General features: G+C 36.8%; 1 protein-coding gene across 1 annotated transcript in view; it reads right to left on the bottom strand.

The window, feature by feature from the left end:
• The window catches only part of TMEM104 (transmembrane protein 104), a 69,933-nt gene that overhangs the window by 48,159 nt on the left and 8,647 nt on the right, over positions 1-13,127 (bottom strand). The window contains exons 4-6 of the mRNA XM_081315856.1: positions 9,414-9,495; positions 8,963-9,065; positions 5,665-5,745 (exon numbers count right to left, since the gene is read on the bottom strand). Coding sequence (XP_081171982.1) covers positions 5,665-5,745; positions 8,963-9,065; positions 9,414-9,495 — 266 coding nt within the window. The remainder of the gene's footprint in view (positions 1-5,664; positions 5,746-8,962; positions 9,066-9,413; positions 9,496-13,127) is intronic.

Below are 13,127 nucleotides of genomic sequence, written 5' to 3'. Positions count from 1 at the left end.
CAATAGATTATAATCTAGATACTTAAATAGAAAGTAAAACAAAGATGCTCGCATGACTCATTTTTTGGCTACAAAAATGGCTTTTCCTTGACTCCTGCTTATGATTTAAGGTAATTCTAAGAACATATTTCCGTTTTAACATTTTGTATTCATTTGACAGACAGAACTTTGTTCTGGTCGTTGATTAATAAAAATACAATCAATAAAATGAAAATGATCTCCTAGCAAGAACTACTATCAACCATTTGTACGGGAAGCTTATACATAATATAGCAAAATTTTGCTACTTTTAAATAAATAAACTTATCTTTGATTAATAGATAGTGCAAATAAAAACTATTAGAGTCCCCCAGGAATTTCATTAAAAGAAATTGATCACCAGTTAATCAACTAGTGACAAACGTCCCTATAGAATTGGCAATACCGAACAACATGAGCTGACATTTCTATGGCGCCTACATCAGAGAGGCAGTATTGGGTTTCATATGGGGTCTCCTGTATTTCCCTTTCAGGACAGCTGTGGGAAGAACATGAAATCAAGCTAGAAATAAAGCTCTCCTAAATTTGGGAACTGTGATATGATATAAATATGTGGCAGGTTCCGGTACTAAAATTTGCTTATTTACAGTTAAAATATAATTGAGAAGATTATGCAAGAAAGCAGCACTTTCTGTTTGACCTTCTACATCTAAGATCCATTGCCCTAGTATTGATCTACCGTGATTTAACTCTAAGGTTAAGATGGCATCACTGGAGAAACTATACAGATTCGGCCCACAGATGCTTTTTCATGAGGCAACTGGACTTTCTTGTTTTTCTTTGAAGGTGTTTCGCTTCTCACCCAAAAGATTCGTCTAAAAGAATGCAAATGACTGGCTGTCTGCAAAGAGTATAAATCCTTCCATTCCCCACCATCCAGTCAGAGCTGAAGAAGCTTCTTGGATGAGAAGTGAAATGTCTTCAAAGAAAAACAAGAAAGCCCAGTTGCCTTGTGAAAAAGCACCTTTGGGACAGCCATGACCTGGATGACTGAGAATCTCCATAGACATACCGGTATACAGATTTGTCTTCTTTTGGATCAGACATGGGTCAGTTCATTAAGGTTAGGGTTTGAAACCATTGCCCTTTAGCCAATCTTGTGGTTCCCCTGAAGAACGCTTTGGCTCTCCTTTGTTAATTCTTCAACAAAAGCAGTGTTTCATATTAATTTTTACAATAAAGTTATGATTTTGGTTTGCCATCCCCTCTTTTCTTCAATTAAGGTAAACATTGTGCCGGTTCTGTTTTATAAACAGTCATAGACCTTCATTGATTGATACTTTCATTACTGCACACAAAAAAGGAAGATCAATGAGTTCCTCCAGGAATGGTACATGACATATATGCCTAAAATCCATTACTGCAATAAATGACTCCAGAATCCCTGTTAGAGCAGGCCAAGCTATCCTTCAGAGATAGACTCCTTTCATGGAAATAGTCTGAAGATTTTCTTTCTCTTTAAGACTACGTACCGATTCCCTATAAAGTATAACCTGAAGTCTTATGTGTCTTAGCTTAGATTGGTAAGATAACAATTTGACAAGCACTGATTCTTATAAGATTACCAAAGGAAATGTGCGTGGTACGCAGCAAATACAAAGACTTTCTTTTTTTAACAAACCTATCACTAGTCTGTGTATAACAGCAATTATAATAGAACATGATATTCTGAAAAGCTTATTCTTTGCCTGCACTATAACTTTTTATCCCGGTAGCAAATCTTGCCAGGTTTTAATTGGGCATTATATTAGATATATTCAGCTCGACTGCATAAATTTGTTTTAGGCTGTTCTAAAACTACATCACACAGAAAGCAAGGTCAGAAGTTAGCTCTTAAAAGCAAGGAATCGATGTAGTGCTGATTTCATTTATTGAAAAATTATGCAGAATTTCCTCAGTTGCAGAAAGCCTGGCAAATGCCAAAGGGAGGCAAGGAAAGAGCAAATTGGGAAACAATAGATAGTAGTTGGGAATTTCTGGCACCCAATAATCTCTAAGGAAAACTGAGTGAAATCCATGGCAAAGGGACTGCAGGGAAGACAACTGCATTTGAGAAATTTCATTTTTCAACAGTACAGGTACCCCTCAATTTACAACAATTTATTCAACAACTATTCAAACTTAACAACTGAAAAAAGGCCTTATGATGGTACTTGCGCTTACAACTGTGGCAACATCCCTACAGACCCATGATCAAAATTCAGATGCTTGCCAACCAACACGTATTTACGATGGCTGCCATGTACTAGGGTCATGTAATCTCCATTTGTGACCTTCCCAGCTGGCTTCCAACAAGCAAGGTCAATGGGGGAAAACTCGATTTGCTTAACAACTACAATTCATTTAATAACTGCAATGATTCAGTTAACAACAAAGGTAAAAAATCTAGCTGAATGAGGAAACTAGAACATTTAATAAGAGGCAGTAATTCAAACCTTTATATTTTAAAAGAAAAACAGGGTGAAAGAGTCTTATCCATTAGGTAAATTATTTAGAATTATATTGCTATTTAGATACATTTCAAGTAGAGACACCCTATAGATTTCCACATTCCTATAGAAAGCAATGCTGCAAGGGCTAATAAATATGTAAAAATGTTGTGATTCTATCTTCAGTTTCGGTATGTACATTTTTGCTTCATATAACTATATCACTAGACTATGATGTATTTCTAACTGAACACTATTTAGAGACCATTCAAAATACTATACTGTACACAGTAAAATATTTTGCCAATACAGGTATTTCTTGGCATCCATAATGTAAAACCTCTATAGGCCAGAAGCCAAAAGAAGAAATGGCAGAAAGAGATTTTATTATTCTCCTAACTAAATTCAGTACTTGATAATGTATGCCTGGATTTGGAAATCTCTATGATCTTTCCAAAGCATCTTCCTACAGATCAAAGGAACAGAAAAATCATATGACACAAATTAGGGCCATCCCTATCTTTGAAGGGGCACTTTTATTTTGCTGTAACTGTTCATTATTAGTTTTTTTTAAAAAAAAAAAAACTTTTCCCTCTGGGAAAGAAAGCTAGTATCACAACCTGCCTGTAATAAGCGAAAAAGAGCAGAATAAATTTTGTTTGAACTGTCAGCCAAAGAAAGCATTTGTTAAAAAAAATTAACTATGCTTAACTTGCATTCACATATGTGATCTGTGCACCCTCTACTGTGTAAAATTATTCATCGCAGAAATAGAGAATTAATGCTACCATATTATTCCAGAGCTATATTTCTCCAATGTAAACATTCCTCTAGCCACCCTATCAAAAAAGCTTGGCCCCACCCATGATAAAAAAAAAATTCCCCAAGGAAGACATGTATTCAGTGCTAAGGTAGACAGTAAAAAAGGTTCCAGTGGTGAAAAGGTAAACCTACTTCAAAGGAAAGCAAAAATATAGACATGGTGGAATAAAGGTATTCCTTTAGCATAAACAAAATGCAGTTTTGAATCCCATTCACCCTCCTTATCTCTCTCCTCTTCATTGCTTACAACTTCCTTACTTTAACTATTATTTCTTACTAGATAGTTAACTTTGGTGCAAAGGAAGGTAAAGTTAGGCAACCCCTTACCAGCTCACTTTGGATGACGCCGACTGGAATGTTACTTCAACTTTTGCTATGAATACAAACTTAATGAAGAAGAGGCTGAAGACCCTTGATCCCACACATAGCCTTATGCTGTCCCGGATCTTGGGAACAATCACTTACATAAGTGTCATCTATCTTCCATAGCAGCCATAGGTATGGATAATGTAGATCAGAGGTCCCCAACCTTTTGGGCACCAGGGACCGGTTCTGTGGAGAAAGGTTTTTCCCTGCATCCCGCGGATGGGGCTTTGTTTGTGTGGACCCGTTGCTGGTATGCCGCGGCCCGGTACTGGTCCATGGATCGGGGGTTGGGGACCCCTAATGTAGATGTTCTCAACCAGGCCATCATTAATGAAACTTATACTCAGAAGTATTTATTTATTTATTTATTATTTATTCAATTTATATACCGCCCTTCTCCCGTAGGACTCAGGGCGGTTCACAAGGTATTTTAAAAAACAGATACAACAATTGCAAAAATCTTAAAATCAATTAAAAGAATTATATAAGCGTACTGATGATACCCCACCCCGAAACCACGAATGATCTCACCCAGCGGCTTCATATAGATGTTGAACAGGAGGGGAGAGAGAACCGACCTCTGAGGGACTCCACAAATGAGAGGCCTCGGGGCAGACCTCTGCCCTCCCGTCAACACCGATTGCGAACGGCCCAGGAGATAGGAGAACCACTGCAAAACAGTGCCTCCCACTCCCAACCCCCTGAGACGCCGCAATAGGATACCATGGTCGATGGTATCAAAAGCCGCTGAGAGATCTAATAGGACTAGGACAGAGGAGCAACCCGTCCTGACCGCCAGAGATCATTCACCAGTGCGACCAATGCCGTTTACGTGCTGTACCCGGGCCTGAAACCCAATTGGTATGGGTCCAGATAATCAGTTTCCTCCAGGAACAGAGGAAGCTGATGCGCCACCATGCTCTCAACAACCTTCGCCAGAAAGAGAAGGTTGGAGACCGGATAGTTGTTTAAAACAGCCGGGTCCAGGGCAGACCTTTTGAGGAGGGGCCTCACCACCACCTCCTTCAAGGTGGCGGGAAAGATACCCTCCTTCAAGGAAGCAGTTATTACTGCCTGGAACCAGCCTCGTGTCTCCTCCCGGGCCGCAAAAACCAGCCAGGAGGGGCACGGGTCCAATAAACAGGTGGTGGAGCTCAGCCTCCCCATACTCCTGTCCACATCATCAGGGGAAACAGGATCAAACTCAGTCCAGATAACATGCTCAAGACCGTCCGATTCCTCCACGTCAGACTCTGCGCAGTCCAACTCCAAACCAGTCCAGATCTGAGCGATTTTGTCCGTCAGATGATGACTAAACTCCTCGGCCTGACCCTGCAAGCGATCCTCCCTCACCTCCTGGTTAAGAAGGGAGCGAGTCACCCTAAACAGGGCGGCCGGGCAATTATCTGCGGACGCGATGAGGGCAGCGAAATAATTAGCTTTTGCCTGCTGCCGGCATCAAGTTCCCTTCATCCTGTGAGCTCCCACAGGGAGGGCCTTCTCAGGGTGCCGGCGGTAAAAGAATGCCGGCGGATAACACCCAGGGGGAGGGCCTTCTCTGTGGGGGCGCCTGCCCTTTGGAACCAGCTGCCCGTGGAGCTTAGGACTGCCCCCAACCTTCGATCATTTCGCCAAGACCTGAAGACCTGGCTCTTCGAGCTTTCCAGCCCAGGCTGAGTTTTAATTGGGGTTTTAACTGGGGTTTTATATTTTTTAGGGATTTAATTTAATCTTTTTAAAATTGTTCTTAATTTTTGTATCGATGTTTTATATACCCTGTAAACCGCCCTGAGTCCTACGGGAAAGGGCGGTATATAAATTCAATAAAATTCAAATTCAAATTCAGTATTAATGTGTAGGTGTTTCTTAGTTTGTGCATACTTGAAAACATTCCACAAATAAAAACTTTTAAGTATATTTTAGGAAATGTACCAAAGTTTTTTTAAAAAAAACCCCAACAAAACACATCCAATATAAAACAGGGTCTTAATAGCTTAAAAATAGTTACCTTTATTGAAGAACATGGAGGCCATCTGACCCATTTCTACCCTTTCTGTGATTTCAAAAATATTAGGTGCTCCTCGTTTCTCTGTAAATTAGAAGGAACTTTTTAGACCTATAAGTCCAAGCTATTCACATTGTAAACCATTTCCTTCACAGGTAGTCTTCAATTTACAACCATTTATTTAGCAACTATTAAACATTACAATGACACTGAAAAAATGACTTATGACCGGTCCTCACATTTACGACCATCAGTCTCCCCAGTCATCTGATCAAAATGGAGCCACCTGGCAACCAGCATGTATTTACAATGGCTGTCGTGTTCTGGGTCACATGATCACCATCTGCGATTCTACCAGCCAGCTTCCAACAAGCAAAGTCAATGGGAGAAGCTGGATTCGCTTAAGAACCACGTGATTCCCTTATCAACTGCAATGATTCACTTAACAATTGTAGCTAAAAAGATCTTAAAATTGGGCATCACTCACTTAACAACTGCCTTGCTTAACAATGGAAATTCTGATCCCAATTGTGGTCATATGTCAAGGACTACCTGTATGTTGTTTATGAAGTACCAATATACTTGTAATAAAAAGAAACATTACAATAGTTAAACTCATTTTAAACTGCTTTACAGTTAAATTGCTCAATCTCCTCTTGTTTTTCATCCTTTAAATTATTCCTTTGGTTGTACTACTGAGGAATGTATTTGATTAATTATGGGCCAGAATTAACAAAAAAAAGTATCTCCTTCTTCCCTTTATGAAGAACAGCTGTTAAATAGAAGGATGGCTGAAAGACTTGGTTGATGATCCAAAACAGTAAGTAACGGGGGGGGGGAGCTATGCTCACCATTTTAAAGACTTTTCCCCCCATGATTTACAAATTTTAGATATTTTTTTTACTTATAAAGGTAAACGTGGAAAACATGGAGTAGAATGTTTTGGAGCTCAGGCAGAGTTTTGATGTTCTAGTTCAAAACATTAATACTTCATAATCCACACGATACAATAATCAGTTTGAAAAATTTGACAAACAACATGACACAGATGTGAAGCACAGTAAATAATTTCAGATGACGTAAGCCATTAGGAGGACTACAATGTAGAAATAACCCACTATTTCTACATAGTTCTTATAATATTCAACAAGATCAGTCCCCAGCAGTCTTATGGAGAAACTTACAAAATGAATTTTTTTCACTATTGCTAGAATGCAAGCTTAAAATTGACACTGCTTATCTTGCACTTTCCATTTAGTGCAAAGAAACCAGTCCTATTGTTATACTGTAATGCACAGTACAGAACCGTATCTTGAATTTATCAAAGCAGGCGGACTTTTTGGAATGAAATGTGAAAAAGATAATTTTTCTACACTTGTTTTCACAAACAGTTCAAAAGCAGATATTCAGTAACGTTTATTTAGCAACAATATTTTCTTTCCTGTTGATATGATATTAATTCAGGACATGAGGAAAGAAGGAAACTATAGAGTTTACTAACAGTTAAACTCTGTAACTTCTGAGAAGGAAAGAAAGCAACATGGTGCAGATACTGTCCTCAACTGTTTTGTACCAAGACTGAAAATTATTCTATAAATGTCTCAAGCCAAATATGCTAGTTGGAAAGCAGCTGTCATGGGGAGCTTGGAAGATTATAATCTGGAGAATATGGAAGGTTATAATATTGATACAAAGCAAAAGCAATTCAACAATGAGCTTGTTTGATATGAGAGCCTGAAAAGATTTAAAATCCTAGCTCCCATTTGCTTGCAGAGGCTTTGTACTATACCAGGGGTAGGCAACCTCGGCTCTTTTATGACTCATGGACTTCAACTCCCAGAATTCCTGAGCCAGCCAAGCTGGCTCAGGAATTCTGGGAGTTGAAGTCCATGAGTCATAAAAGAGCCGAGGTTGCTTACCCCTGTACTATACAAGGAAGAGATCCAGCTTTTGGCAGATCCCTGTTTACTTGGAATCTGATGATGACATGTAACAAAGGCAAGAAGAGAAAAGGGAAAAGAAGAAAATCAAGCAGCCCAGAAACAAAATGCGCCAAACAAAATAAAATAGAAAAAAAAATGCACCATTTGTTCCATGCAATTAAAAATAACCCTATAGAGGCTGCAAGAGTAAGAATAAATTCAAACAGATTTTAAGACTAACGAGTTTCCATCAAAGTTACTAAACATCGATGGAGGGTAAGAAAGAAAAAACAAAAATTAAAGGGAATAAGCGGTTTTATAGTTTTGTCTGAAGGCTTTATGTATCAATAGCAAGTACTGCAGCAACAGTAAAAAGCAGTTTAAGTGCTTGTAAAATCTTCAGTCCAAGCAGGGGCAGTAATTGAAGTCAAGAGGATAAGTCACACATACAGACCAAAGAAACTGGCTTCTAAACAACTGAACGATGATTTTATTCTAAGAAAAAGGTGATGTTGTATGTTTCTGATTGCTGTTGTACACTGCAATTACATAAAAAGAGCTATAAATAAGCCCACCAAATTTAAAGAAGTAGAATATGATAAAGTTGGGAGCCTACTAAATATGATAAGGTACCTAAGCTTGATAAAAACAAAATGGAGTAGAAAGTTCCTATCCTGATTTCAAATAGTGAGCTGACCAATGATTGATACTGATGCAACAGAGCAGTTATTTTCTAAGCCATATATCATTATTAGAATAAATTTATCTGGGTCACTTAGACAGCAGTAGTATCAATAAAAGGAAAACTAAAACCAGGGAGAGCCAAGCTAGCCACTCAGGGAAAGAGAGATTGCCAATCTTGATGTGATCTTCTGTTCCAACTGATCTAGCATTTTAAATTAGATTATCAGGGAACCTGGCCTCACAATGTTGTGGATTAATCTTCTGCAATAAGACCACCTTCATTCATTATTTAGTGATGAGATCTGGAGTATATTACTGAAGCCTAAGTGAGGATAGGGATGTTCTCTGCTATGAGTTATCCAACTGTGTATCTAACATTGCAAAGAAAGACAAAATATGTATATCGGATCGTTGTTGCATACAATGTGGCCTGGAATAACAAAAATAATTTTTAAATATGCATTTTGGTCATCTGCAAAAGAACAAGCTTTCTACTTAGATAAATTATTTCTTCCACTAAATATGGTTTGCAAAGTGTTCCTAACGTTTGATTTCATGACGCACTTGTCTCATTTACAGAAAAGTCAAATAAAGGATAAGGATCTTTTTTCACTTGTCTTTGGCATTAACAAAGAACTGTAGAGAAAGACTGATTCTTGTATATTATCAAGATGAAAGTAGAATCAGCTACTTACGCACAGATAGAATTGGCCGTGTTTCTGATCGTTCATAAACATCTGGGTGAACCTCACTATCAGAAACTTCAGATGAAGAATCTTCTTCATCATTATCATCTTCCTAGAAGAGTAAGACATTAATCTAGATCTCAAAAATGAAGGATTATTGTAGAATTTTGACAAGTAAAAAAAATTAAGCACCAAATTAAAAATGCATTTACTAGCTGAAAAAAGCACAACTCTTTAGCTGTGGGTCTTTAAAATGCTTAGAATTTCAGTTCCTACTCAATATCCAATGTAGCGAGAGAGAGAAATGCTGTTTTCAACAAAAATGCAGAATGATAGGGAAATTATTGTAGTATTTTAAGGGCAGACACAAGAGCAATATTAAAATTTTCCTATTATATTACTTTCCTACCATGTAACAGTATGATTGAAGAGATATCAGATTAAGACATGCCACACAAACCTTGTGCTTTTCCATTCTCTTTAAGTGAAGCTGAGCATTTGCTGCAGCCATGGCCTCCATTACAAAAGTTGTGGTCATGTAGCTATAAAAGAATTAGAAGATATCAGTTATTTAAAACAAAAACGAATCACAATATCCCATTTATATGAACACATTCATTTCAAAGCTCTGTTCTGAGGAGTTTTCAGGCAATGCTGAATATAGAAAGCAAAGTTAGATATAATGTGGGCAGCCAAATATGCTTTGTATAAAGCAGAGGTGGGACTTTAATTTTTACACTTAGTATCAGTGGAGATTTGGAGAACTCAAGTTAGTTTATCTGCCAATTCTTAGCTTCCCTTGACACTTTGCTTTTCTTCCAGCCAGCTTCAATGGTAGGAGTCAAATGGTAAGGCTTAATAGAATTAACCTGACCAAAATATTGTAGCACTGGATGGAAAGACACATATGGAAAATGCAACATTATATGTAGAATAAATCTGTGACAGATTTTACTCCAACATTTCAAAGAACTATAAAAAATTTAAAGATAGGATAATAGGTCAGTGGTTCACATACAATGCTATATACTAAAGATTGAAAATACTTTTTAAGATCTACTAAGACTATAGCTGGGAGTAAGTGATTCCTCAATAAGAGATCAATATTACAATTTGATTTGTTCAGCTTTGATCCACTTTAGCTATTTTAGCAAAAAATGATCAAAGGATAGAATAATATAAACCTCAAAAATAATATTTTGCTCCTTTACAATTTGAATTAATTTACAAAAATTGAGTGAGAAATCAGTTCTGCTAAGATTAATATATAGTAACTATTCCCTGGGGTCTAGATAATGATTCGCCCTAAAGGCTTCTTACTATATCAAACATACTTCAGGGATATCGCAGATTCAGAAGTGCTTATAGAGAAATGAAAGTATCAGGGTAATATTCCAGGAAACATTTCCAACTTAAGAAAAATTTCAAGGACAATATAATACAAATACTACAAATAATTACAAATTGGAACAGAACCTATCAATATAAAGAAATGAACAGGAAGAAAAATCAAAGCACAAGGTAGGAAATTATAGATAAGCTGTAAGGCTTTAAAATAACCTTTCTTACAAAGCTCAGAAGCAATCTATAAAGATTAATAATTTATAACATTAATTTGCAAGGCAACTCAGTCTCAACTGAGGGAGAAAGGATACCTGAAAATAAATTTTAAAAAATACTATTACAATGGAAGTTAATGATGCTCACAGTAGAACAATTAAATGTAGGCATAAATTGTAAATAATTAGTTGCATTCATCTAATACAGGGGTGTCAAACTGCCAGCCCGTGGGCCAGATGCTTCATAGCAAAACCACGCCTACCCCATTGCCGGCAATGGCAAAAAAGTTGCGATACATCGCAGCATGTCACGTGACGTTGCGAGTTTGACAACCCTGAACTAACAAGTCCACAAATTTAAACTGACCATTAATAACCACAGTGTATGGAAAGCATTTAAGAGGGGGATTAAGTCCTTTTTTCATTTGCTTCTATTTTGGGGGGGGGGTACAGTAGAGAACAAATTCTTGCATGTTCTATGCATTTTTAAAGCTCATTCAGAAGTATAAAACTGATCCATTACCATGAATTCTCTTATTTAATGCAAACATTCAGTGAAATATATATATATATATATATTTTGCCCAGCATGCAATCTTTGTCTCCCTGCTCTGCTCAAGGGGGCATTACTGGTGGGGGTTGGGGGAAGAACTATATCATCTAGAGATGGCCAGGCCCTGGGCAGCTAATAATGCAGCCCCACAAGGTAGTGAAAACATTGAAAAATAAAGGAAAGTTATTATATATATATATATATATATATATATATATATATATATATATATATATATATATATATATATATATATATATATATATATTAACTATATTATATATTTTATATGCGGTCCAATACAATTCCTCTTCACTTAATGCAAACCAAAAGGTTGTACAACTATGATCTAGAGGCAGAAGATTAGCCAAAGGAATTTCAATCTGTATAGGCTACTATCTACTACATTAGCAGAATATAATTATAATTTATGTTTCCTGTCTTTAAAAATCCTTTCTTTGTAGTAGCATTTACAGTGAATCAAAAATTACACATCAGTGCCTACCTCTGTAGCATTTTTGCATACCACTCAAAACTCTTATTTGTTCAAAATCAAAACTACATTATTTCAATACTGATTGCTGAGGTTTTACCTAAAATGCCTCTAAACTGCTTCTCTAATGGAAAAAAAATATAGCCATCATGTCTTGTATATCTGGAAAAATGTTGTATAATACTTTCAAACGAAAAATCTATCCAGCAGCTAAATTCAAAGGGCACTTATATCTAAACTAAATGGCAGATTGTTAGATTGTTGAAAATAACATTACCCAGTATGTACCAATGCATAAAACTTTTCTTATTTAATGTTAATATGGCTTTTATCCATGGCTGTTTAAAGTAGCATACAAGAAAATTAAATTTTAAAAATCAGCAAAAAATTAAAGGACTATACTCAAAAAGCAATCCAGGGGACATTAAAACTGAGAGAAAAATAAAGGAGAAAATGTTTTACAGACTTTCTGAAAAGCAAATATAACTGCAAAGGCAATCATGTACATATATGTAGTCCACAAAGGCCTATGTTATGCAGATTCATTATTCTATTGCCATCTATATTCGACCTATTTCATTATTTAGCCATCAAACAAATTGTTAAGTTTGCATCCATTAAAAATAGGGAAGAATATGCTAAATGACAATTCCTTTAATAAACCTTTTCAGTATCTAGTTCAAAACCAAGACTGTTATGGGAAGCCTGATCATCACAATATATAAAAGACAGCAGTGCCAAAACTGTATCAGCCACATGGACTAATCCACCTTTTGGCAAACAAATACTTTATTTAATAATGGATTAGAACTATATCTACCCTTATACAAGGCATGGAAAAAGTAGTAAGCACAAGAAGTAAAAGACAGGAAAGAAAGAATGGCCTGATGTAATGTCTTTTGTATTGTAAACTTCTCGTGTCTCTTTTTTCAAGATCTCATCCAATTACAACTCCCCTTCCTCCTCACACATTCACCTCTTTCACGTTTTTGGTTTCATGATTTAATGCTCATTCATTCTCTCTATGGAACTAAACCATCTGAATGGAGTTCTTTTGTACCGGGCAGTCATTTTTCTACATTCAGGCATCACTAAACATTCTTGACTTTGTCTCTTCTTCTTTCCATTAAGACTCGATGTTTTCTTGTTTTACCATACATACTTTTAAGTAATGCATTCTCACTGCATTGTGTTTTCACAGTGAGATCTGTAACCTGCATGCTTTTTAAATAGCAGTAGCACTTAAGACTTATATACTGCTCCTTATGCTTTACAGCCCTCTCTGAGTGATTTGCAATGTCAGCCTATTGCCCACAACAATCTGGGTCCTCATTTTACCGACCTCGGAAGGATGGGAAGCTGAGTCAACCTCGAGCTCGTCAGGATAGAACTTCACGCTGTGGACAGAGTTTGCCAGTAATACTGCATCCTAACTACTGTGCCACCAGGGCTCAGGTGAAATGAACTAAATATTTCAATTTATCCAATAGGCAAGAATAGACACGGATCTTTAGTTATCTTAATTAACCTATGAAGCATAATTTTAAAAAGGGAATCTGATTTCAGCAA

Source organism: Vipera berus, assembly GCF_964194415.1.
Source record: "Vipera berus genome assembly, chromosome: 2".
Lineage (NCBI taxonomy): Eukaryota > Metazoa > Chordata > Lepidosauria > Squamata > Viperidae > Vipera > Vipera berus.
The sequence above is the reverse complement of the archived record's forward strand: the minus strand, read 5'-3'. Positions and strand labels throughout refer to the sequence as shown.